The sequence below is a fragment of the Alexandromys fortis genome, unplaced genomic scaffold (genome assembly GCF_014885135.2).
Source record: "Alexandromys fortis isolate MF-2015 unplaced genomic scaffold, M_Fortis_MF-2015_v1.1 scaffold_21, whole genome shotgun sequence".
NCBI classification, from domain to species: Eukaryota; Metazoa; Chordata; class Mammalia; order Rodentia; family Cricetidae; genus Alexandromys; species Alexandromys fortis.
In genome coordinates this window covers 12,437,121-12,460,080 of record NW_026067905.1, presented here as the reverse complement: position 1 = coordinate 12,460,080, position 22,960 = coordinate 12,437,121, and the positions used below count along the sequence as shown (strand labels likewise).

The 22,960-nt window shown below is 48.0% G+C and overlaps 2 protein-coding genes and 1 long non-coding RNA gene across 6 annotated transcripts in view; 1 reads left to right on the top strand and 2 right to left on the bottom strand.

Moving 5' to 3' along the window:
- The window catches only part of Tor3a (torsin family 3 member A), a 28,850-nt gene extending 19,145 nt beyond the window's left edge, over positions 1-9,705 (bottom strand). The window contains exons 1-4 of the mRNA XM_050135334.1: positions 9,178-9,705; positions 8,621-8,740; positions 4,607-4,872; positions 2,406-2,584 (exon numbers count right to left, since the gene is read on the bottom strand). Coding sequence (XP_049991291.1) covers positions 2,406-2,584; positions 4,607-4,872; positions 8,621-8,740; positions 9,178-9,430 — 818 coding nt within the window. The 5' untranslated portion in view covers positions 9,431-9,705. The remainder of the gene's footprint in view (positions 1-2,405; positions 2,585-4,606; positions 4,873-8,620; positions 8,741-9,177) is intronic.
- Positions 9,706-9,811: 106 nt separating this feature from the next.
- Positions 9,812-13,166, top strand: LOC126497354 (uncharacterized). Its single transcript, XR_007590593.1, has 2 exons — positions 9,812-9,948; positions 9,990-13,166. It is a non-coding gene; the product is annotated as an uncharacterized lncRNA (long non-coding RNA).
- A 591-nt stretch (positions 13,167-13,757) lies between these two features.
- Fam20b (FAM20B glycosaminoglycan xylosylkinase) overlaps positions 13,758-22,960 on the bottom strand; it is a 40,045-nt gene continuing 30,842 nt past the window's right edge. For all 4 annotated transcript variants that reach the window (XM_050135329.1, XM_050135330.1, XM_050135331.1 and 1 more), the window contains 3 exons: positions 21,552-21,743; positions 20,002-20,061; positions 13,758-17,333 (listed from right to left, as the gene is read on the bottom strand). In XM_050135329.1, coding sequence (XP_049991286.1) covers positions 17,102-17,333; positions 20,002-20,061; positions 21,552-21,743 — 484 coding nt within the window. In that variant the 3' untranslated portion in view covers positions 13,758-17,101. The remainder of the gene's footprint in view (positions 17,334-20,001; positions 20,062-21,551; positions 21,744-22,960) is intronic.

Here is a 22,960-nt window from a genome sequence, read left to right as displayed (position 1 = left end):
CATAAAAACAGACAGGAGGACCAATGGAACAGAATAAAAAACCTGGCTATTAATCCACACACCTTTGAACACCGATTTTTGACAAAGAAGCAAAAAAATATAAAGTGGAAAAAAGAAATCCTATTTAACAAATGGTGCTGGCATATCAACTGGTGTTGGATATCAACATGTAGAAGAATGAAAATAGATCCATATCTATCACCATGCACAAAACTCAAGTCCAAATGGATCAAAGACCTCAACATTAAGCCAGCCACACTGAACCTCATAGAAGAGAAAGTGGGAAGTACACTTGAACGCATTGGCACAGGAGACCACTTCCAAAATATAATATATCTCACAGACACTGAGAGAAACAATTAATAAATGGGACCTTTTGAAACTGAAAATCTTCTGTAAAGCAAAGGACACGGTCAACAAGACAAAACGACAGCCTACAGACTGGGAAAAGATCTTCACCAACCCCACATCAGACAGAGGTCTGATCTCCAAAACATACAAAGAACTCAAGAACAAATAATCCAATAAAAAATGGAGTACAGACCTAAACAGAGAACTCTCAACAGAGAATCTAAAATGCCGAAAGACACTTAAGGAAATGCTCAACATCCTTAGTCATCAGAGAAATGCAAATCAAAACAACTCTGAGATTTCATTTTACATCTATAAGAATGGCCAAGATCAAAAACACTGATGACAACTTATGTTGGAGAGGTTGTGGGGTAAAGGGAACGCTCCTGCATTGCTGGTGGGAGTGCAAACTGGTACAACAGCCCCTTTGGATGTCAGTGTGGTGATTTCTCAGAAAATTAGAAAACCACCTTCCTCAAGACCCAGTAATATCACTTTTGGGTATATATCTAAAGGATGCTCAATCGTGCCACAAGGACATGTGCTCAACTATGTTTATAGCAGCTTTGTCATAGCCAGAACCTGGAAACAACCTAAATGCCCCTCGATCAAAGAATGGATAAGAAAAATGTGGTACATTTACACAATGGAGTATTACACAGCAGAAAAAATAATGGCATATTGAATTTTGCAGGAAAATGGATGGAGCTAGAAAACATCATTTTGAGTGAGGTAACCCAGACTCAGAAAGACAATTATCACATGTACTCACTTCTAAGTGGTTTTTAAATGTAAAGCAAAGAAAACCAGCCCACAAATCACAATCCCAGAGAACTTAGACAACAATGAGGACCCTAAGAGAGGCATACATAGATCTAATCAACATGGGAAGTAGTAGAAGACAAGATCTCCTGAGTAAATTGGGAGCATGGGAACCATGGGAGAGGGTAGAAGGGGAAGGGAGAGGCAGGGTGGGGAGCAAAGAAAAATGTAGAGCTCAATAAAAATTATTAAAAAAAAAAAGAAAGATGTTGCAAAAAAGCATGGGAGTAACTCCCACTTTTTGGTGGATCTAATTCTCACACTATACGTTGAAACCCAATTACTGGGCCAGGAATCAATGACTAGACACGCCACTGGCCCTACAGGAGATGTATTATTCTGCTAAATGTACATAGTATTAAACAACTCCTAATGACTTATCCCTAGACCGACCCATCGAGCATCTCTCAGCCCTCACAGGAAAAGCTTCTATTTGCAGTCAGTGATTAACAGAGACCCACAGCTGAACAAGACGCCCAGCGTCAAGTCTGCCCAGCTTCAAATGGAACACAAACACCTCACCCACTCCTCCACAGCTCAGGCATCATTTCGGAGTAGGAAGGAGGAAGACTGTAAGACCAGGGGTGGTAGACGGCTCCAAGGAAACGGAGTTCTTGACATTGCAGGGCAGCTGCGCCTGTGAAGTCGCCGCAGTTGTGACAGCATGCTCAAAGTCTGTGCAAGCCCAAGACAAGCCAAATCCCACCGAGTCCCACGCTAAGGAGCTCTTGGCGATTATTGGCTACAGAGAAAGGGGGAGTTTCTTTTTGCTTCATGCAGTCCTTGGTGAGATGACCCCATTCCAGTGGTCACACATTCAAGAATATTTGGGATTCACAAATTGGTCCTGATGTGTTTTTATTTTTCTTCGTTTTGTTTTGTTTTAAGGGACGCAAAGTTGGATGGGTAGGAAGGTGAGGAATGGATCTAGTGACTGGGGTTGGAATGTGTGTGTAAACACGATCAAAACACATTGAACGAAAAACCTAAAAAAGGCTAACCGAAAATCAAAAACCCTAACGCTTCTGATACGCTTTGCAAAGGCCTCTCTGAGGCGGCTGCGCAGACAGGCAGCTCCGCTTTTCCAGCTCTTGCCGAATGCTGGGGGAGAGGGGTGGGCAGGGAGGCCTCAGCGTCCCTTGCCTGCTTCCAAGCTTTGGGGCTTTGGCTTTGGGAAGGCCTTAGGACTGACAACCAGTCCCCCCACTTCCCGACCTCCTGCTCAAACCTACCTGAGAAAGAGGAAGATGGCCCGCGGCGGCTCAACGCCCTGGGTCTCGGGGACCCTGGGTTCCAGGTGCGGTCCAAGCAGCTCCAGCAGCCCCGGGTGCAACTTCTCCGCTTCGTCAAAGATGAACATGGTCTGATGGCAGCGCCGCCGGGTCTCCTGCATCTGCCACCGCAACTCCTCCTGCACAGGACACCGGGAGCTCAGACCTCGGAGGAGCACGGGCTCCTGTTTCCCGAGGGCAGTGGAGCACCGAAGCCGGGCTCCACCCCCAATAACTACCAAACCCCAGCCCTAGCTTGGGCCCCACCTGGTACTAAGCTTCCCAGGTGACTCTCGTGTACCTGCGCTGGGCATCCCCACCTGGGATGAAGACGTGCTAGGTTCACGAGAAAAGCCCCTCCGGCAGGAAACAAGCACAAGCCAGGTGCCTTCTCCAGGACTTAGTAAGTCCCATCCTGGGGCTAAGGGCCTCGTCACTCCTCAGAGGCAGAGACTCTGAGCTCAACAACAGAGATAGAGGAAAGGCTCAAGGGCCCAGAGGCTGCCAGCCACACTTGAGGGTTAGTTACCACAAGGGCACCCGCCCCACCACAAGACAGTAAACCCTTCACTAAACATAAGCTTTGGGATTCGCTCAGAGCTGGGCACAGGTGCTTTTGACTGGAAAATCTACACTACCTATCTATCCATCTCAGGCTCCTCGGCATCCTCATCCCTTCAACACCCAGGCATGTGAGTGTGTGTACCTGTCGAATTTCTAGTGGGGAAGCGGATCCTCAAGCAGTTTGGCTGTAGTCGACGCCAGAGAATTCCTCCTGGGAAGCTCAGCTGTCGACCTCCTGACGTGAGCACATCTTGAGTCTCAGGACACCCTGCCCTTGCCCTCCACGGCCATACTGAAACTATCAGGTGACCCACGCAAGCTCTGTCCTCAAGGCTGACGTAATTTTCCCAGTTTACACACTCCCAGCTATTACAGTCTAGAGCCAGCATGGGCGTGGTCACTGCTGTTTGCTTACGTTCAGGCTAATTTTACTACACGTGTAAGTGAAAAAAAAACAAAACAAAACTCCAAATAGCAACACAGTAAAGGAACGTTCGGTCCATCAACCTGCTGGCATGTAAGAAGCTGCTATGGGAGGAACTGAGGAGTCCCATGTGATGTGATGATATGCCTATTAAAGATGCCTGGAGTGTAGCTAAGTAATAGGCTGTTGTCTAGCATGCTCACGGCCTTCCGTTCAATTTTTAGCACATTTTAAAAATGAACAGGTCTGTGATCTAAGATTTGGGAGGCCGAGGCAGAAGGCTCAAATCAACATTGTTGCTTTCTTTGCTCAATGACACACTTGTTCCGGGTGGGGGGGGGAGGTCTGAACAAGCCACCTGAAACAAGCGTCTCCACCTGCAGTTGGCGGCCATGTTAGTTCTCTAGGCTGGTGTCAGGGTTGGTTGTGCTTTCCAGGCAATTACGCTTGTAAAGACCAGCCACGCATTCGTGGCCCAGTGTAAGTGAAACAGAAGCCAGCCGAACATTCTAACAAAGCTACCATGGTGTGAAAGAGCTGGGAAGAAGTCTGAGAGCAGCAGAGTCTAGAATGTGTGCGTGTGCGTGCGTGCATGCAAGCGTGAGTGCGTGCGAATGTGTGTGAGACTGTGGGAGTTCAGAATACTAACTGTAAGCTAAGGAGGCTGTGACCTTTGGGGAGGGGGTGGTATAGTTTATGCCTTTTTTTCTAGTACACAGTCAGACACTCTCTCTCTCTCTCTCTCTCTCTCTCTCTCTCTCTCAAGACAGGATCTCGTTGTGCAGGCCAGGCTGATCTCGAGTTCAAGCTCTCCCCACCTCAGCCAACGAGCGTTGGAATTAGGCACGTGCCACCACACCCAGCTACATTTTACTACTTTCAACACAAAGAAAAAAATCAACAAACAAAAACCTGTAGTTCTGTTGGCGAAGCGCTCCAGTGTGCAACCGTCACGGAAACAGCTCCAGGGTGTAGTGGAAACATGGCTTTTCCCTCCTGCAGCTCGAGGCTGCCTGCGGACAGGTTCTGACCCTGCCGCTGCCTGTCCCCGCAGGCTCAGAAGTCTACCTCCTGGTGGTGTCAGTATCTCCACTCGCTCCTCGGCACAGGGGCCTCACCCCTGCCAGGCCACCCCTGCCAGGCCACCCCTGCCGGGCCAGCGCTGTGGCCTCACCTTGTACACGTCCGCATACTTGGGGTGTGGGAAATGGAAGGTGGAGATAAACATCTTGACACAGTCACTCCTCAGTCCATCCCGATACAGGTTCTCCGCCAGCATCCGGGCCACGAAATTCTTGCCTGTGCCAGACCAGCCATGGAATGACAGAGCCAGGGCTTTGTCTCCTTGGGGCTGCTCTAAGTAGCCCCTCACAGCTCTTAGGACCAGCTCGCTAGCCAGATGCTGGCCATGCAGTCGCACACGCAGGTCTGATTCTAAGCCTGGAAGGAGAAAGGCGGCCAGGGTGAGAGGTACAGGGGCGTGTGTGTACCGCCTCCCTGCCGCATCCCATCTCTTCTGATGGGATTCATCTGATGCCCGTGTCGGGGTCTAACCCCAACATAAACTATCTCTCTGGACCGGCGCGGAGGCGCGGGAGTAATTGAGACGCAGTTCACGCAGCAACTCAGAAGGGAGTCTCAGGGTTCACACAAATCCTGAAGGTCACGGATTATTCTCCAGACAGCTTTTATCTCCCAAGGTAAACGGAGGGGGAAGTTCATTAGCATTGTTTCCGGGTAGCAGGACTGAAGTCAGCTCTGGAATTGACACCTCTTCTCAGGCGGTCTCCATAATTACAAAGAAAGGAGCAGGATGACAGGAGCGTCCTGAGCTCCGGAGACAGCCAGTCTGAAGATGCTTTTAGCACCTCAGCTGCCACTGCGGCTTGAGAGCCTGGCTGCAGAAATATGTGGCCTGTATCACATTGCCCCACATCCCTGTGCTCTCGGAACAAGAAGCAAGAAGACAGACCTCACAGCAGATGGTATTCAAAGGCCATTTGCTGAAGAATTTGAGAAATCAAGATTGAACTCCGGGAAAACAGAATTACCCTTTCAAGGGGCTGGAGAAATGGCTCAGAGGTTAAGAGCATTGCCTGTTCTTCCAAAGGTCCTGAGTTCAATTCCCAGCAACCACATGGTCTTTCACAACCATCTGTAATGAGGCCTGGTGTATACAGACAGAATATTGTATACATAATAAATAAATACTTAAAAAAAATTACCCTTTCAGGATCCGCCACAGTGGGTACCTACCTGCTCCCATCCTGATCCAGGAGCTCATGCTGTCTGTCACCCACCCCAACCCCGCACATACTTGAGAGCAGCTTCCCAATGCCAGGCCTGCTTTCCTTTGCCCCCTGAAGGGGCACAGAGGCAGGGAGGCTGCGCCATCAGCTGGGGTAAGGTGCCAGCCGTTACCCTATTATCAAGACCAATTGGCAGGGCACCTCAAGTCGACCCAGAGGGAGTTCTGGAACACTGACAGGTGACAGTCTACTAGAGAGCACCGCCATCACATTGCTTCGCTTCAAAACCATTGGTGCCCCAAAGGGAAAACGGCCACTTAGAGCCGTCTCCCCTAGCATCAGGACCAGGAGGCCGCAGATCTGGACTTCCAGGCCCTGAAGAGCAGTGGGTCATCTAAAGGGAGAGCAGGGACTTGATGGGAATGCACGTCAGGCTTCCTGACCTGTGTGCCCTGAGATTCCACCCTGGGCTAGATCCCGCTCCAGACACACTGAGTCACTGCTGGTCTGTCCCTCTCTCTCCCTCCCTCCCTGTGAGTATGTGTTCTTGTGTGTGTGTGTAGGGGGATTGCATGCGGAGGCCAGAGATTCAGACTGGGCATTTTCCTCAATGACTTTCTACCTTGTTGTGTTTCTGTTGTTGTTTGCTTGTTTGTTTTGGTTTTGGTTTTTTGAGATTCTGGCTGTCCCAGAACTCACTCTGTAGACCAGGCTGGCCTCTGCCTCCTAAATGCTGGGATTAAAGGCGTGTGCCACCCTCGCCCGGCTTCCGCTTTTTTTTTTTTTTTTTTTAAAGGCAAGATCTCTCATTGAACTCAGAGCTAGGTTTTGCTCCGCTGGCTTTTCCAACAAGCCCCAGGGGTCCTCCTGTCCACCCCAGTGTGCCTGTGCCACTGTGCCTCACTTTTATGTGGAACTGACCTCAAATTCTCATGCTTGTATGACAAGCACTATATGCCCCATTGGCACTTTTTCTAATTAAGTAACCTAATGTTTACTTTGCAGTCAAGGTGACAGAGACGCAAGAGGTAGAATGGGAGAACTCCAGGCAACTCCAGGTGAGGAGCTGCTTCTGGGGAAACAGGAAAGTTTGCTAAGGATTAAGCCCTGGGCCTTTGTCAGAACAGGTTTTGTGTTTGAGGCTAAATACCACAGTGGAGAGTTAAAATGCAAACTACTTGCAACATGCACTAGACCCACTAAGCATGCACCAGATCCACTAAACAGGCACCAGATCCACCTAACGTAATAAAAAACACAGGGGAGAAGGTTGGTTGGTGTTTTTTTGTATCCATGCAGCTAGGCTGGGGGAGGCTGGGGGTGCACAGGCTGTCTGATAGGGCAATGTTCATCCATGGAATGGTATGGATTGGTTTAAAATGGAAAATAACTTCCTGTTTCTCTCAGGATGCAGGCTCACCCCCCCCCCGCCCCCACCCCTGCAGCCTTACTTTATCAAGATAAACCAAGAAGCCCAGGTTATACCCACCACTGACATTTGCTGCTTAAACTTAAAGATAGAGTTTTATTTTTTGTTTTGTTTTGGCTTTTGATCCTGGGTCTTTCTACATAGCCAAGGCTAACCTTATATTCATGATCTTCCCACCTCATGGGTAGAACAGCACACCTGACTACATGGGAACACTGTGTATTGTGTGTGTGTGCCTGTGGGTATGGATGTCTGCACGTGTGTGAAGGTCAACATCAGGTAATCTCTCACTTTTTCCTTTTTTAAAACAGGGTCTGTCTCTGGACCCGTTGCGCATTGATTTGACAGCCCGAGTAACAGCTCCAGAGACCCACCTGTCTCTTTGCCCCGTAACACTGAGTTACAGGGGTACAATGTTGTGCCCGGCTTCTATGTGCTAGGGATCAGAACTCGGGTCCTCAGGCTTGCCCTGCAGGCATTTTACCAAGTGATCCAACTCCCCAACCCCTAGAAAATTACATTTAAAAAACTTATTTTTATTTTTAAATCATGTGTATATGTGTGTGTAAGTGATGGGTTTATGGAGAGGGTGCAGCTGCCTGCAGAAGCCAGAAGGAAGTGTCAGCTCTCTCAGAAGTGGAATTATATAGGCAGTGGCTATGGGATTGAACTTAGGTCCTAACTCCTGAGCCACCTCTCTGGCTCTCTGGGACATTTTAGCCACATTTCTGGAGCACCTTTCTGGCTCTGTGCTCTCAGCCATGCTGAGAAATTGCTCGCTATTCATGGTCTGGTCCTAACTCTCCTGAAAGGGGGCAGGCTGTGTCGGATTCTCATCCTCCGCAGAACTCAGCACAACGCCTGGTGCAGATACCTCAACAGAGATGGGCTATTCTTCCTCAGGGCTGGTAGGGCATGGCTGGAGAGACATCTTCAGAAGAGACTGGGACAAATGGTGACAGGGCCTGGCCTGCTGTGTCTCCTGCCAGCTGCCTTAGTTGTGTGTGTGACATATCCGTGGTTCTCAAAGATCCCGGCAAGCTCACACCCTTAAACTAAAGGTAAAAGGTGTCCCCAGCACGCAGGGCATCGGCACCGGGAGTGAGGTGGGATCAGGGTTTTGCCCCTGATCTAAATATCCCCACACTCTCAAAAAACAGGAGGGTTGGGGCGGGACACTTGCCAAACATGGCTGAGCACTAGCTCCGTGAAAACACACACCCACACAGGAAGTATTTGGAAACTTGTTCCTAAATGGTAGAGAGGACTATCCGTTAAGGACACTATCATTGTTGGCTCCCTGTCATTCCTATTGTTGGAGTGTGTCCTTTCTGGAAATCAAAGTTCAAAGTCTTGTCAGAAGAGACCCTCAAGTAACCACAGACCTGACTGTCCTCTTATTGGGGAGGGGGGAATGTCGAGGGATAAGTTTCTCACCAGTTGCTTCTCCACAGTCGCCAGCCCCCTTCCCACAGATTCCCTGGACCCTAGAAATCATGCCAGCTCCAACCTGTCAAGTTGTTGGAGATCCTGCAGTCCCCGCCACCGGTGCAGCAGTCCTGAAAGCGGCAGAACCACTCGGTGAGGCGATCCAGGGACCGCCGGCCCCACTGCAGAGGAAGGCTCCAGCCTGGAAAGGAGATGCCATGAGATGGCAGGGCAGTGACGAGAGACATCCCCGAGGTTTCCCAGGGACGGCGCTCAAACGGGAGTTTGTGTCCTAACTCCCAGCCAGGCTCCAGCATGTGCTCCAGAGCTGCTTCCATGAGCCACAGCGGCGAATATATCTGGGGACTGGGGACAGCTACCGGTTGTGTCTACGAAGGTCTTTCCCTGAGTCATTAGTAAGGCGAGCAAGAATGGGGAGACTGTGAGTGTCTAGAGGAATCAGGGCAGGTGAGGTGCGGCAGGCAGTCAGACCTCTTGCTGTCCCCAGGGGCTGCACCAGATGTGCAGTAATAGGCCTGCTAATCCGCGGAGGCTGTCGCTACTCCTGCTAGGGGCGCGAGGCGACGCTGGTGAGGCCGGCAGGGGGAACTAGGGGGTCGGCGGCGGGGACGCCCTTACCCAGCGGCGGCGCGGGGGCCTCCTGGTCCTGACAGTGATCGGGCCACACAGTGCAGCTGAATAACCCCCAGTACCGTTTGGAGAGGGTCCCGACCGTCCTCAGCTGCTCCTTCAGGCGTTGGACGCCCGGCCAAGCGGCCGGTTCCTCGCCCTCCTGCCCTGAGCTTGCGGCACCGCGGTGGCCCTGCGTGCCCGGGGGTCGCAGTGGCAGCAACAGCAGCAGCAGCAGCAGCCAGAACGTCCCACCAAGCATGACCGGACCGCGTGCTTCCGTCACTAAGTGTCCGAGACTCAGGGATCCACCGCCGTCCGCAAGCGGGCACGGCCCGGGATTGGTGCCGCCATGTGATCGGCCCGCCCTTCGCGGAGGTTGAGCCAGTTACTGTTCTCAGACTTGCAACCCACCGGAACCGAAACCCAAACAGACGCCGGACTATAGGAATCCCGAGACTTGAGCCCCTATCCATCCCACCGGACGTAGCCTATTCTGGGGCATGCCTGAGGCCCCAAGGAAGGTGACAGCAGGCCCTAAAATGGCCACTGCCAACCACTCAGTTGTGCCTCCCACAAAAGGACCCTTTGGTGCCCAGCCCTCGTAGGAGGTCAGCTTTTCTGCCAACCCCAGGAAGACGATAAAACCCGCTAAGCAGGAAGCGTTTTGTTGGCCCGGAGTCAGCTGAGTGGAGAAGCTTCCCCGGAATGCGAGCAGGATTGAGCTGAATGACCAAGGTCGCCCCTGGTCCTCTGGAGAGGGAAATGAGACCACAGCGAGTTCAGCAGCGGGCTGGGTGCCAATCCGGCAAAAGCATGAGGAAGTCGGTTCGCGAGGTATTTGAGTTTTGGAAACTCCCGAGATAAAGGGAAATTGTGTCACGTGAGAATTATAAAAGTTAGCCTAAGTATTTTCCCACTCATAGCTAGGTTTCTGAAGCTGATCCGACGCGCATGACACAGGGTTTTAATCTCACCGAGGAGGCAGAGCTCTGTGAGTTCAAGGTCAGCCACCACTGTAACGAGACCCCGTCTATATTTAGAAAACATTAAATACCCAAGTTTGGTCCTGAGCTGGCATCATGGGGGGGGGGGGTGGAAATGAGTCAGGGGTGAACCCTGGTAGAGGTCTTTGGGTTATTGAGTAGACAGATGATGGGAGCATGTTCTTGTAAGAGAATTGTGGGTGAGCCCTTTTGCTCTACCAACTGCTCCTGCCATGATGCGAGGTGCTGGCCTTCTCCAGAGGCCTGTGAGTAGTGAACTGGAACCTTCAAGGCAATGAACCAAATAAACCTTTCCTTAGTAACTCTATCCAGCATTTGCCACAGTGGCGGGAAACGGACACACACTATTATGCTTATTTGAAAACATTAACTCATTCAATAAACATTGACAGTTTAACATACCCGTTATCTGAACGAGCCCTAGTTCCTATTTGTAGGACTTGGGCGTTCCCTTTCTTGTCTACACTCTGACTACCCCACCCACACTCCACGTCATAGGGATGCTGGGAGAGCAGTCGACCGAAAGGTTCCTATTCAGTACGTGGGCACTTCTATTTCCTCGCAGCAAGCATGTGCATTTATAGGGGACGGGCAAAGCAGCATACCGGGAGAGACTTGGGTGGCTCTAGTTATGCTAGGGTTTACTGGAGAATTCAGTGTCAACGAGGTAGACGGTAGAGGGCCCACTTGTGTGTTAAAGTCAACAAAAGTGAAAAAAATACTAAAAACAACAGTTTGCCAAAACAACACAAGTTTTAATTCTGTGGGGTAACCATCTCAGTTTTACAAGTTCTGGGTTGTGCTTGGAATCTGAGAGCTTTGGTTTAGATTTAGCATTTTACTGCAGATAGTTACTCGAAACTCCTTAGACTAACTTGGTTTCAAGACATTCCTTTAAAAACACTTGAGGCAGACATTTCACCAAGAAGTCGGCCCCACGTTGAAACAACAAATTCACACATCAGTCAGTGTTTGTATGTCTCTATGTATTTCCCCAAATTCCTCGTCTCCCCTTCTCAGGGATTGGGGCTGTCGGCTGTAATCGCCAGGGTGATGGGGACATCTAGAGGTTACTGTGGGAACTACAGGAAGCTATGACCGTTGGGCTTTACTCAAAAGACCCAGGGCTCTGACTTTGCCTAAGAGGCGTGTCCTAACAGCAGAATCTGGAGCGTGGGACCGCAGACCTCCTGAGTCAGCATATTTCTAAGAGAAAATGGGTATTCACCACTTTATTGAATTTATCTGGATGGGCCCTCACTTTTCTGAAGATACCTTCCTACCCCACTGAAGGTAGCCAGAACCATCAGCCTTGAAAACAACCCCTGAGAACGACTCAAGCCTTTTACCTCCAAATAAATTTGGTAAACAAACTGAAATCATGAGTGTGTCCTAGTTCACCTGTTAAAGGTTGGACTTCCGTGGCCCAGAGCACTTGCGGAATCCCTGTGGTCTGTGACTGTTCTTTCAAGAGAAGGTACACTCCAGTAACAGGATGACCTTAGGAAACCCATGACCCAGGCAATGGACCCTACATCTTTTGAGTTCACAGCTCCCCAATTCTGGAGTCATGGATTTTTATTCTGTCTTTGTTGAGATAGGGTCTCACTACTGTGGTGCTGGCAGGCCTGGAACACGCTACACAGATCACTCCTGCCTCTTACAGGCTAGCAGCTATACACAGGTCAAATCCAGACCAGTGCCTTCTTCAGTGGAGGTGCTGTGCCCATCCTCCCCACCTCCAGCACTGTTCCCTGGTCCTATTTCCAGAGCAAATTTACACTACTCCAGAGGTACCTGTAGCCTTACAAGCTATTCCTCTGCTGACACTAGTACAACGTTTCTACACCTCTGGGTCACAACCCCGTTACGGGGGAGGGGTGTCAAATGACCCTTTCATGGGGGTTACCTAAGACCATCATAAAGCAGATATTTATATTACAATTCATAACAGTGGCAAAATCAGTTATGAAGTAGCAACGGAAACAATCTTATGATGGGGTCACCACATGAGGAACGGTATCAAAGGTCACAGCATCAGAAGACTGGGAACCCCTGCTCTAGAGGCTTAAGGGAAAGGCCAATCACTGCCATCAGGGTGGCACGCCACAGGTCTTAGGACTGGGGTTTATACTGCCCACCCCTGCCTGCCTGCTTTAGAAAATGAAAGCTGCTCGGCCGCAGCTTCTAATACCTGTCTGGTGGGCAGCAAAGGGGCCCCTCAGATAGGGTCTGCAAAAAGATCTATGTGATTGTTTAAATGAGAACTATCCCTGAGTCTTGGGCCTTTTAATATTTGGTCCCTAGTTGATGGTATTGTTTGAGAGGTTTGGGAGCTATGACCTTGTTGGAGGAAGGGGTTAAGAGTTAAAGACCTGCCAGGCATGGTAGCACACGCTTTTAATCCCAGCACTTGGGAGGTAGAGACAGGCAGATCTCTGAGTTCCAGGCCAGCCTGGTCTACAGAGTGAGTTCCAGGACCCAGGGCTACAGAGAAACCCTGTCTTAAAAACTCATGTCATTTTGAGTTTGTGAAAGACTTTGAGACACCTTAGCACTACTGCACCCCCCATCCTGGAAACCAGGCCTCTAGCATTAGGAGGCACCTTAGCACTACTGCACCCCCCTTCCTGGGAACCAGGTCCCTAGTAACCAGCCACGCGTGCATGGGAGCTTTGAGTACTTTCCATCCCCATTGTAGTCTTTCTCCAATAGACCCGGACCCTGGAACTGGGGTGAGACGACCTGCAGGTGTTCCTCCTTGTAACCGCCATAACATTGATCAAGTAGAGTTAGCTGACCATTGTATGAACTAGTCAAAACAGTTGACAAATGATTTTTGGACTTTCCCTTTGATTCTGTACTACCCCCTCCCTGAATTTGTGGTTTTCTCCTTTAAAAGAGCTTGTAATGGACAAAGCAGGAGTCCTTCTCCTCTCGAGGCTGAGGGACCTCTGCCGTGGCAGAATAAAAATTCCTCTTGCTATTGCATCAACCGTGCTGTGAGTGTCTCTTGGGGCGACCTCCTCCTTGGTGGGGCTTTAGGGCCCAACATTTGCTCCGCCTTGTGCTGTGGTTGAAGGTGGGAGCCCACAGCTTCTGCTCCAGCACTGTACCTGCTGCTTCCACTCCACCATCATGGGCCTTGGCCATGGTGTTTATCACAGCGATAGAAAACTAACAGGATCTGAACGTGGTGAGTCAGGAAGGAACACATGTCCATGTGCGAGGTCCAAATACAACAACAAGAGCTCGCACACTTATGTACCATACCTCTGGTTTAGACAGTGGATTTCCATGTCAAAAATGAAAATTCTGGATGTCCTAAGAATTCTGATCAGGGGAACCAGCTTTTTCTTCCTGCTTGTAGCACACTGTTCTGCCAAGTTCTACTCAGGATTTCACCTCACGAGAAGCTTCGACAAAGGAGCTAACTAAATATCCAGGAAGCCCTATGAAACAATCCCTAAGAAAGTTTAAGTAGAGGCAAAAGATGTAACATTTTCCCTTAAAACAGGTAGAAAAATGGAGTAGGAATCACCAGGGGGGAAAAAGTATTAATAGGAAAACATGATACAATAATATATATTAAAATCTTTATTTTTTTCAGATTGAAACCCATAGAACACATTAGAAATTTGTTTGGTGTCTTACCAAGTACAACCTCTGTCTGCACAACAGCTCCAAGAGGAAATCCTAGGCAGATCAAACAAGAGGGCAATGATACCTACACCACCCTTTAGACAAATAAATTAGCTTCCCAGTAAGTTATTCCCAGCTTCCCCCAGTAGTTTATGAGGATCACCTTAGCTCCTAAACACTGTGACAGTGCAGTACCCAGCCCCACTCACCACCCAGACTAGAGAAATAGAGGGAGAAAAGCCAGCCTCCCCAGGGAGCACGTTTCACAGTCAGGTCACCTGGCTCAGCAGACGCTGATGAACATGCTAATCTTTACCGGCCAAGGGCCAAGTCCTTTCTCAATGTCAGTATTTCCTTGTGTCAAAGTAAATCTATTTTCCTTGGCAGAATGCACACACGGCCACATTACCCTCGACACCTCTACCCACCTGTGCTGAGCCCGGATCCCAGGCTGCACAAGGGGGCTTGCCGACAGCAGCTGTCCTATGATCATAAGAGAAGGTCATTTGCTGATCAGAGGGATCCAGAGAGGGGTGAGAAGGGAGGCTGAAGGAATGTGGTGCATGGAGAGGGAAAGCCAAAGTGTGAGTGTCTGAAAGAAAACATGAAGTCTTTGGATGACAATGCTGTCCCCAGCACTGGGAAAATAGAGAAGCTGTCAGGGTTCACTCTGCTAAAAGAATGTAATAAAGGTACCTGAATTCTTCCATTTTCTTCTTAAAATTTAGTTTGACACTTAACCCTAAGTGCAAACAGGTAAACATACCTTAAAAATACCATTCGTCTCCAGCACACTGGAGCCTACTGTTTTGAAAGAGACTTACTTATAGTCCTCCCCAAAGCACAATGCAGCCTGAGACTAAGGGACAGTTTTGGGAATATAAATTCTATATCCAAATTTCCCTTTGCAACTAAAATACATATATTTAAGAGGTGGGAGCAAACGAGGAGCCAGCAATGGGTTCTGGCTTGTTCTGCAGATGGTGGGTTGGCAAATGCCCTCTGGTGACTCGATTGTGACAGTCCTAATGCTAAAATGACCCCAGAAGAGGCCAGGGTCACAACACCTTTGAAAAATGTATCTGTCTTATTTCCCCCAACAGAACTTTGTGTCTATAAATTTGGGGCTAGAAGCTTATGGCTGGTCCACAGCCCCACCCGCCATGCCAAGATTCACCCAAATATACCTTTCCTACCTTAACCCAACTCCACCTTAGAACACAGGTTTATATTCTAATTGCTGTGTCTCACCACTGTTGGCTCAATTCTAACTTTATTCACTGTGGGTCTGAGTACCTCCTAATGCCATGAGTGTGAAAAAAAAAAAAAAGTGTGAATGGCTTTTCTCTAATTTTTTTTTTTTTTCAGAGCAGCTTTTCTGCCTGCTCTTTTCCTCAGAAGAATCTCGTGCCTTCGATGTTACAAGTAAGGCTCCTTGTCACTCACTGCACCAGTGGACAGAGTGCTGACCCACAGCCCAGTCAACACTGAGGGGAGGGCTGACTGCAGCCATCTGTTGGCTCCCACTTTCGCAAGTGCTAACCACACTAATCTCAAATTCAACTGTGAATCTGCAAGTGGCCTGGAAACTGGACTCAATACCTCCTTTTGCTAACACTATTACAGTGTTTTGTGCTAATATTTGTTTTATTAAGTTCAATATCCGAGTTTTAAAAAACGCAGCCTATTCCTTAATCTACCTCAAAATGCACATAAAATGTGCAAATGTTCCTAACTCCACGCCTTTTAAAAGTTGTTATAGGTTACTAGGTTTCACCATGAGAAACCTGGGGTCTTACCCTAGGAAGGTAGCTGCCTCAAGCAGGCTCCATGGCTGGCACTGAATGTCAAGGAGAGCACTGGAAGGCTGGTCTTGACAGAAGTCCAGAACCACACAAGAGGCGGAGGGAACACACAGCTCTCGGAGTGTGGACATGTCCCTAGTCCTGGAATTTACCACAGCTGCTTACATGTGAAATGACTTTGCTAGAATACAGAACTAAACTTCAACTTCAAGGAGATGGAAGAATTCTACTACACCAAATGAGATTTGAAGAATAGAATTTGGATTTGATATGAACCCAAAATATTGAGGCTCTTTGTGGTAATCTCCTCAGTTTCAAGGCTCAGAAGGCTTATCATCTTTCACTCCGCTACCTACAGGACCCCCATCTCAAGCTCCAGCCAACTACTAGCAGGGCACATTCTCATAAGAAGGCACAGACAAGCCACCACCTCCTAGAAACAGCAGCATCACTGATTAAATGCCTCACACCTGAAAAGGGAAAGGAGAGCTGGGCATGCTTGTTCATACTTATACTCTTAGCACGTGGAAGGCTGAGGCAGGAGGATTGCTGCCAGTTCAGAGCCAGCCTGTGTTACATATTAAGTTCCAGACCAGCATGGGCTAGAGTGAGAGCCTATAGTATTCTTCAAAATAAATAATGCCGATGCAAGAAAAGGGAGGAGGGAGGAAAACTGATGAAGGGATCACAGGCACCTGACTTGAATCACTTCAGCTTGTTCTGCTACTTTGGGCAAAAGGTGGGTGTGGAAGTAAATTAGTGTTCATAGGGGACCACACTTGGGTTGTCATTGTGTTTCCTCCAGAGATAATTCTGGTTATTTGAACAGACTGGGGGATGAGTGTTTGCTTTGGACATATCCAAGAACCGAAACTCAGGGGAAGCTGCTTTTCAATAAGCCAATCATCTTCCTGGTTCTACAGAGTGAGCCCCTCCCTGTTCTCATCCCTGAGATGTCAAATCCACAGCACTCAATAGCTAAGAGCCCCAACATGGTCCTGCCCTTCTCCCCTCCAGCAGACTGTGCTATCTTGTTGATGCCACTATGGAGGAACAGTACATTTTCCAGTCTGACTAGTTCTGCCTTTTTTGTTTTGTTTTTAAGACACAAGGAACTGCAAAGTGATCTACAGAATCCATGGGTGCAGAGAAAGGACGGCAAAGTTCACCGTAGACATACACACTCTCGAACCAATTCCTTAGCCAGTGCCACACCTGCTTGTCCTTTGGAGTGGGAATAAGACTGACCAGACCTGGTGCTTGCTGCCTGAAGGGTCAACTGCCGAGGACTCCAGGTGATTCTGCAGACAAGCTTCCACGACAACACTGCAGAAAACACCAGGCACTCCCAGGGCTGCCCTGTCTTCTACCACCAGAACCCGCTGCTGGCCACTTCCAGGCCCTCACATGCCATTTGGAGTTGATTGTGCTGTTTCTCTATCTTCGTAAAAACCAGTTCCACTTGTTTCACGTTGTGGGTTACAAGTGGGAGAGCGGCATCCGGTCTTCCACCAGCACCGTGTCCATCCCAAACTGGTCAGTGCACTGCTTGACGGTGGCAAGGACATTGAGGAGCCGCTGGTCTACAGTGTCCAAGTGTGGATCAGAGAGCACAGGGGAGATGGGGTCGTGGGCCATGGCAGATTTTAAGGCAGACTTTAGCACTCCGTTCTTTAGGTAGTTGAGTCTATTCCAGGTTGAGACCCGAATGCTGGAGGACAGAGTTTTAAAGAAGTTACAGAACATTCTTCCATCACACTCAGTAAAGCTTGGGTAGTAGGGAAGGCATTTAAAATCATGTAAAATATTTCAACTAAAAAAAGTACCACTTCTATTTCAGACTTAAGCTCTGTATTAGAAGTAAGCTGCACTGCCATGCTGTAAATTTGGGGAGTAATTAGAGATTCGTACAAAGATCTGTACGCATTCACTACAGTAAGGAGAGAACTTAAGCAATCTAAATGTCTACCAAGTGAGACGTACTTCAGATTATGGCTGACACATCAGGGAATACCATGCAGCCATTAAAAAGTTTGAAAACTGAGTGGCATGGGGAAATGTCCATGACAACTACATTAGAGCTGAGAAAGTCAGTGAGAAAAACTCACTGCCTGTTTGTAGGGAAACTAACCTGCATGATCAGTGATGAAACTACAGGATTAGAGCGAACTTCACTATGTTACAGGAGTTATCGCAGATGCTCAGGGGTGATTGTAAGTTTATTATTCAAATATTTCTGGATTTTAAAAGTTCTACCATTAATAATGGAAAAATATTTACTCTAAGAATATCTCTTCTTTTGCCAAGAGATGATGGTGGACACCTTTAATCCCAGCACTCAGGAGGCAGAGGTAGGTGGTTCTCAGTGAGTTCGAGGCCAGACTGGTCTACAGAGTGAGTTGCAGTCCAGGACAGCCAGGGTTACACCTAAACACCCTGTCTCAAAACTCCACCATCACTACCACTGGGGGAGGGGGGGAGGAGGATCTACTTTCTTGGGAATGGAGATGGCTCAGCACTTAAGAACATTTATTGCTCTTGGAGAGGACCTGCGTTCAGTTTCCAAAACCCACTCTGAGCTGTTCACAGTTGCCTGTAACTCCAGCTCCAGGGGACCCAGTGCCTTCTTCTGGCTTCTGCGGGCACTGCATTCAAGAACACAGAGTCCCACAGGCAGAGACACAGACACACAGACACAATCTGAAATTTTAAAGAAATGATTTTCTTTAACTGGGATGATAGCACTCTGGTCCCAAGGTTTTCAGGACAGAGACCAGTATGGCATGTGCCCAACCTGAGTCACTCTGTGGGTCCACAATGTGCCTTGAAGGTGGCCCAGAGGCTTAGCAGAGTCACCTCTTCCTCTGCAGATCGTGACACCAGCTGCTGACCGTCTGTATTCTACATACTCTCAGCTTTCCAATCTCAGTAAGGAGAATTAGAGCTGCCCAGGTAAGTAAATGTGACTTTCTAAAGAACTCTGTTTCTCACTGAAAAAGAAAAGGCCAAGCATGGTGGTACAGACTGTGTGTAATTCTGGCACTTGGGGACTGCAGCAAGGATGCTGGGATTTTGAAGGCAGCCTAGGCTATATAGTGAGACCCTGTGAAGAAACAAGGAAGAGGCAGGGGAAGACAGGGAAGGAGGGGAATGAGAGGAAGAAAGCAGATGGACTGAGACGGGTGGGCTGAAGAGCTCAGTCAGTAAAGAGCTCTGCAAGCACAAAGACTTGAGCTGATCCCCACAGTTCATGTAAAAAGACACTGGGCATAGTGGGACCTACTTGCAAACCCGGAGTCAGGAAGATGGAGACACGAGGATCCCTGGGGCTTAATGGCCAGCCAGCCTAGCCTACTTGATGAGTTCCAGGGCAATGAAAGACCTTGTCTCAAAAAAAGGGGGCAAGGCGGACAGTTCCTGAGGATGGCACCAAGACTGTCCTCTAGCCTACACACATACATGCACACACATGCATACTTGTACACATACAACAGCAGAAGTTTGTGTGTGGGGAGAGTGAGGGTGGAGTGTAGCTCAGCGGCAAAATACTTGCTTAGTAGGCACAAGACCTGGATGTAGTCCTAGTACTGGAAACTAGACAGACAGACAAGGTAAAAAGAGAATAAAGGCAAAGCTGCAGGGGCTATGTTTCCGGGCTGACTAGTACTAGGGTTTTCCCAGACCTGCTTTCACAGACAAATGAGGCAAATCCTGCTGGTTCTTGATGTGCAAACTTCAAAATCAGTCCAGGAGCAGGGACCCGAAGCATGAGCTCCTAGGGCAGACTTTACTTCATTTTCTTGATCTACTTCTCAATTTCTTTATTCTCTAATATATTTAAATCACATATTAAATACATAGAGCAAGTTTTTTTGGATTAGATAATTTCAAACTAAGATATATAAATTCCAGGGGGCAGGACTTGAAACCAAATTTGGTAAACCAGATGTAGCAACTAAGAATACAGTTTCTAACAGATTTTTAAAAAAACTATTAAATTTTTTTTTGAGATTGGTTTAGTCTGTAGCCTGGATGGCCTGGAACTCACTATGTAGACCAGGTAGCCTCAAATTCACAGAGATACACCCGCTTTTGCGCTCTAGGTGCTGGGGTTAAAGCCAAACTGGATTATTTTTAGTAGGTGGTAGGGATAAGAAGCCAAACACAGACACATGACTTAGATACTACAAACTCAAAACGAATTCTGAGCTTTGGGTGAGCGGCCTCTGCGCTCCCCTCAGCTCTGTCGGGGTGTATAGGTCTGGGCTGTAGATGTAGAAAAAGCAACCAGGATGTTTTAAGGTCAAGGAAACTGATGGACTGGTACCTGAACCTGAAGGAAGCAATGCAGGCAGACACACCTGCTGTGCATTACTTACATGCAACACTGATAGAGAGGGGCAAGAATGCTTCTCTCATCCAGCGAGGGGTTCCCAAAGCTGAAAATTAAATTACGACAGTGAATTAGGTGCAAGCGTTTGCTCCCTTCAGCATCAAAGTAAGAACATATGCTGTAAAAACCCAACTGTGATCCTAGATAATTTCATGCTCCAACAGCTCAAATAATTTAAATTAAAAATAAGCCAGGCATCACTAATTAGACACAGGATCATTAACAGTCTGAACTAAACAGCAAACAAACTCATGTAACAAGGACCAAGATGCTACAAGATGCTGGACCACAGCTGTGGTGCCTCACTGTGAACTCCCAGAGCAGAGGGAGAAGGCAGAAATCCTAAGTCCGTACACCTGTAAGAGATGCAGAGAGAACACCAGGCTTGGGATCCCTGCCAGAGTCCCCCAGAAGGCAGGGGAACATTCCAGAATCACTAAAACCATATTCCTGTAAGCAGCTTCAAACCAGAAAAACTGCCCAGGAGCTTTCAGAGGTTGAGACAGAACCCACTCAAAGCAGATACAAAAATGGTATTTCATTAGGAATGAAAAGGTGATTCTGGGGGAAATGGTCACACTTTCACTTTTTTTTTTTTTTTTTTTTTGGTTTTTTAAGACAGTGTTTCTTTATCTGTTCTGGAACTTGCTCTGTAGATCAGGCTGGTCTCAAATTCAAAGAGATTTTCCTGCCCCTGCCTCCCAAGTACTGGTGTTAAAGGTGTGAGCCACCACTGCCTGGTGCCTTCCGTTCTTTTCCTGGAATCTCTCCTTAATGACTGGAGAAGCCTCTAGCCCTAACAATAGTGCAGGCAAAGCAGCTGCTATCCTTTGAATATTTCTGCGGCCCACAAACTCTTGTTGCAACTTAATCCCCAATGCAAGGCTATAAAAAGGCTAAGTCTAGGATAGTTTTGATCTCAAGTCCTCCTACCCCAGTCCCCAGGCTCATCTAAGGCACTAGTTGCCAGCTGTAGCACTGTAGAGAGGTAAAGAAGTCTTCAGTAGGTGGGGTCCAGTGGAAGGAAATCAGGCCACTGGCGTGCATTCTTTTTTTTTTATATTTATTTATTTTTTTTTATTTACTTATTATGTATACAATATTCTGTCTGTATGCCTGAAGGCCAGAAGAGGGCACCAGACTTCTTTACAGATGGTTGTGAGCCACCATGTGGTTGCTGGGAATTGAACTCAGGACCTTTGGAAGAGCAGGCAATGCTCTTAACCACTGAGCCATCTCTCCAGCCCCTGGCGTGCATTCTTGATGGGGATTTTGGGACCCTGGCCTTTTTCTTGTTGTTCTGTTTCCCAAATGCCACGAGGCCAGCAGCTTTGCTCTAAATGTGCTCCCAGACGTGATGATTCTGCCTCATCACAGGCCCAAAAGCAATGAAGCCAACAAACCTCTGAAACCATGAACTGACATATGCATTTCATTCCTACAAGTTGATTTATGGCAGTATGTGTATTTGAAAGGTGACCTACCGTAGAGAATGTACTCTTTCACACAGACACCAACAAAACAGTCCTGCTATACCTTTTGGCATTATCAAGAAGAATAAGCATGCTAGCGCCTTCATCATCTTGAAAGCTTTCATAGTGATGGCGGTCAGCATTGCCAATCAAGTAATCAAAGACAGCGGTGTCAATGATGTCCAAGAGGCGTGGGCCTGAGTCATAGGGGGACGTTTTCTTCACGGCATCGCAGTAGCTCTCATCGTATTCCCACCTGGAGACAAGGGGCGTCACAAGGGTTACTGAGTGCCAGCTACACCTGACTATAGAGTTTAGCTCCTAAGAGTCCTACAAAAGCCATGTGCTAAGTTTCGTTGCCAGCTGTGATGTTATTAGGAGGTGGGGCCTTGTGGTAGGAAGCTGAGCAGTTGAGAGCAAGCCTAGAAGGAGGCTCTGGCTACCCTGGCCTTCCTTCTCATTGTCTGCTTCCTAGCCACCATGAGGAGAACAGCTCTTCTCCGTAGCGTATGTGCTGCCTTGATACTGTATGACCATAAGTCTCAACACAGAGAGCAAACCAAGCTGGGCTAAAACTTTAGAAACTGTGAACCAAAAGAACCTTTCTTCTTTTAAAACATTCGGCATTTTGCTAGTGAAATGTTAATAAAGAAAATTGGCACCAAGATAGATTCATTGTTGTGACTATCTCTGACAGCGAAGATTCAAAGGTCTTTGGAATTGGTTTGCAAAGTTAGAAAAGTTTAGAGAAGTAAGCTAAGGAAAGCAGAGAATGCTGGAAACACAAATTTCTGGGAGGTTCTGGTAGGAATACAGTTAGTCAAAGCTGTACTGACAGGTTTGAGATGGAACAGGGACTTCACTGGGAAGTAGACTAGAAGCTTATGTTACATTCTCAAGAAAATCTTTTTTTTTTTTTTGGTTTTTCGAGACAGGGTTTCTCTGTGGTTTTGGAGCCTGTCCTGGAACTAGCTCTTGTAGACCAGGCTGGTCTCGAACTCACAGAGATCCGCCTGCCTCTGCCTCCCGAGTGCTGGGATTAAAGGCGTGCGCCACCACCGCCTGGCTTCTGTGTTTTGTACTTACCCTGAAACTCTCTACAAAGGCTTATATGGTAGAGGCAATTTCAAGGCAGTGAGAATTACTGGCTGCTTTTAGCCATATTTACTGTGAGAAGTGGAATCAAAATGCAGGGCAGAAAGCTCTAAAAAGCTTGTAGTTGAACCAGGAAAGAAGTACATATAAAGTTCAAGGCAAGAAGGGTACGCTTGCTGAAAAAAACTAGCACCATTAAAAAGAAAAAAGAAAGTAGCTGGAGGCATCTCAGGAACCTGCAAGACTCTGTCCATCCCAGGCTAAACCTCTGTGTTCAACCATCAAGATACCGAAGAGGCCACTGTGATCCACTTATCCACTGGATAAGCTCAAAATAGTGCCAGACCTTGTCACCATCCAAGTGACGCTAGTGTTGCA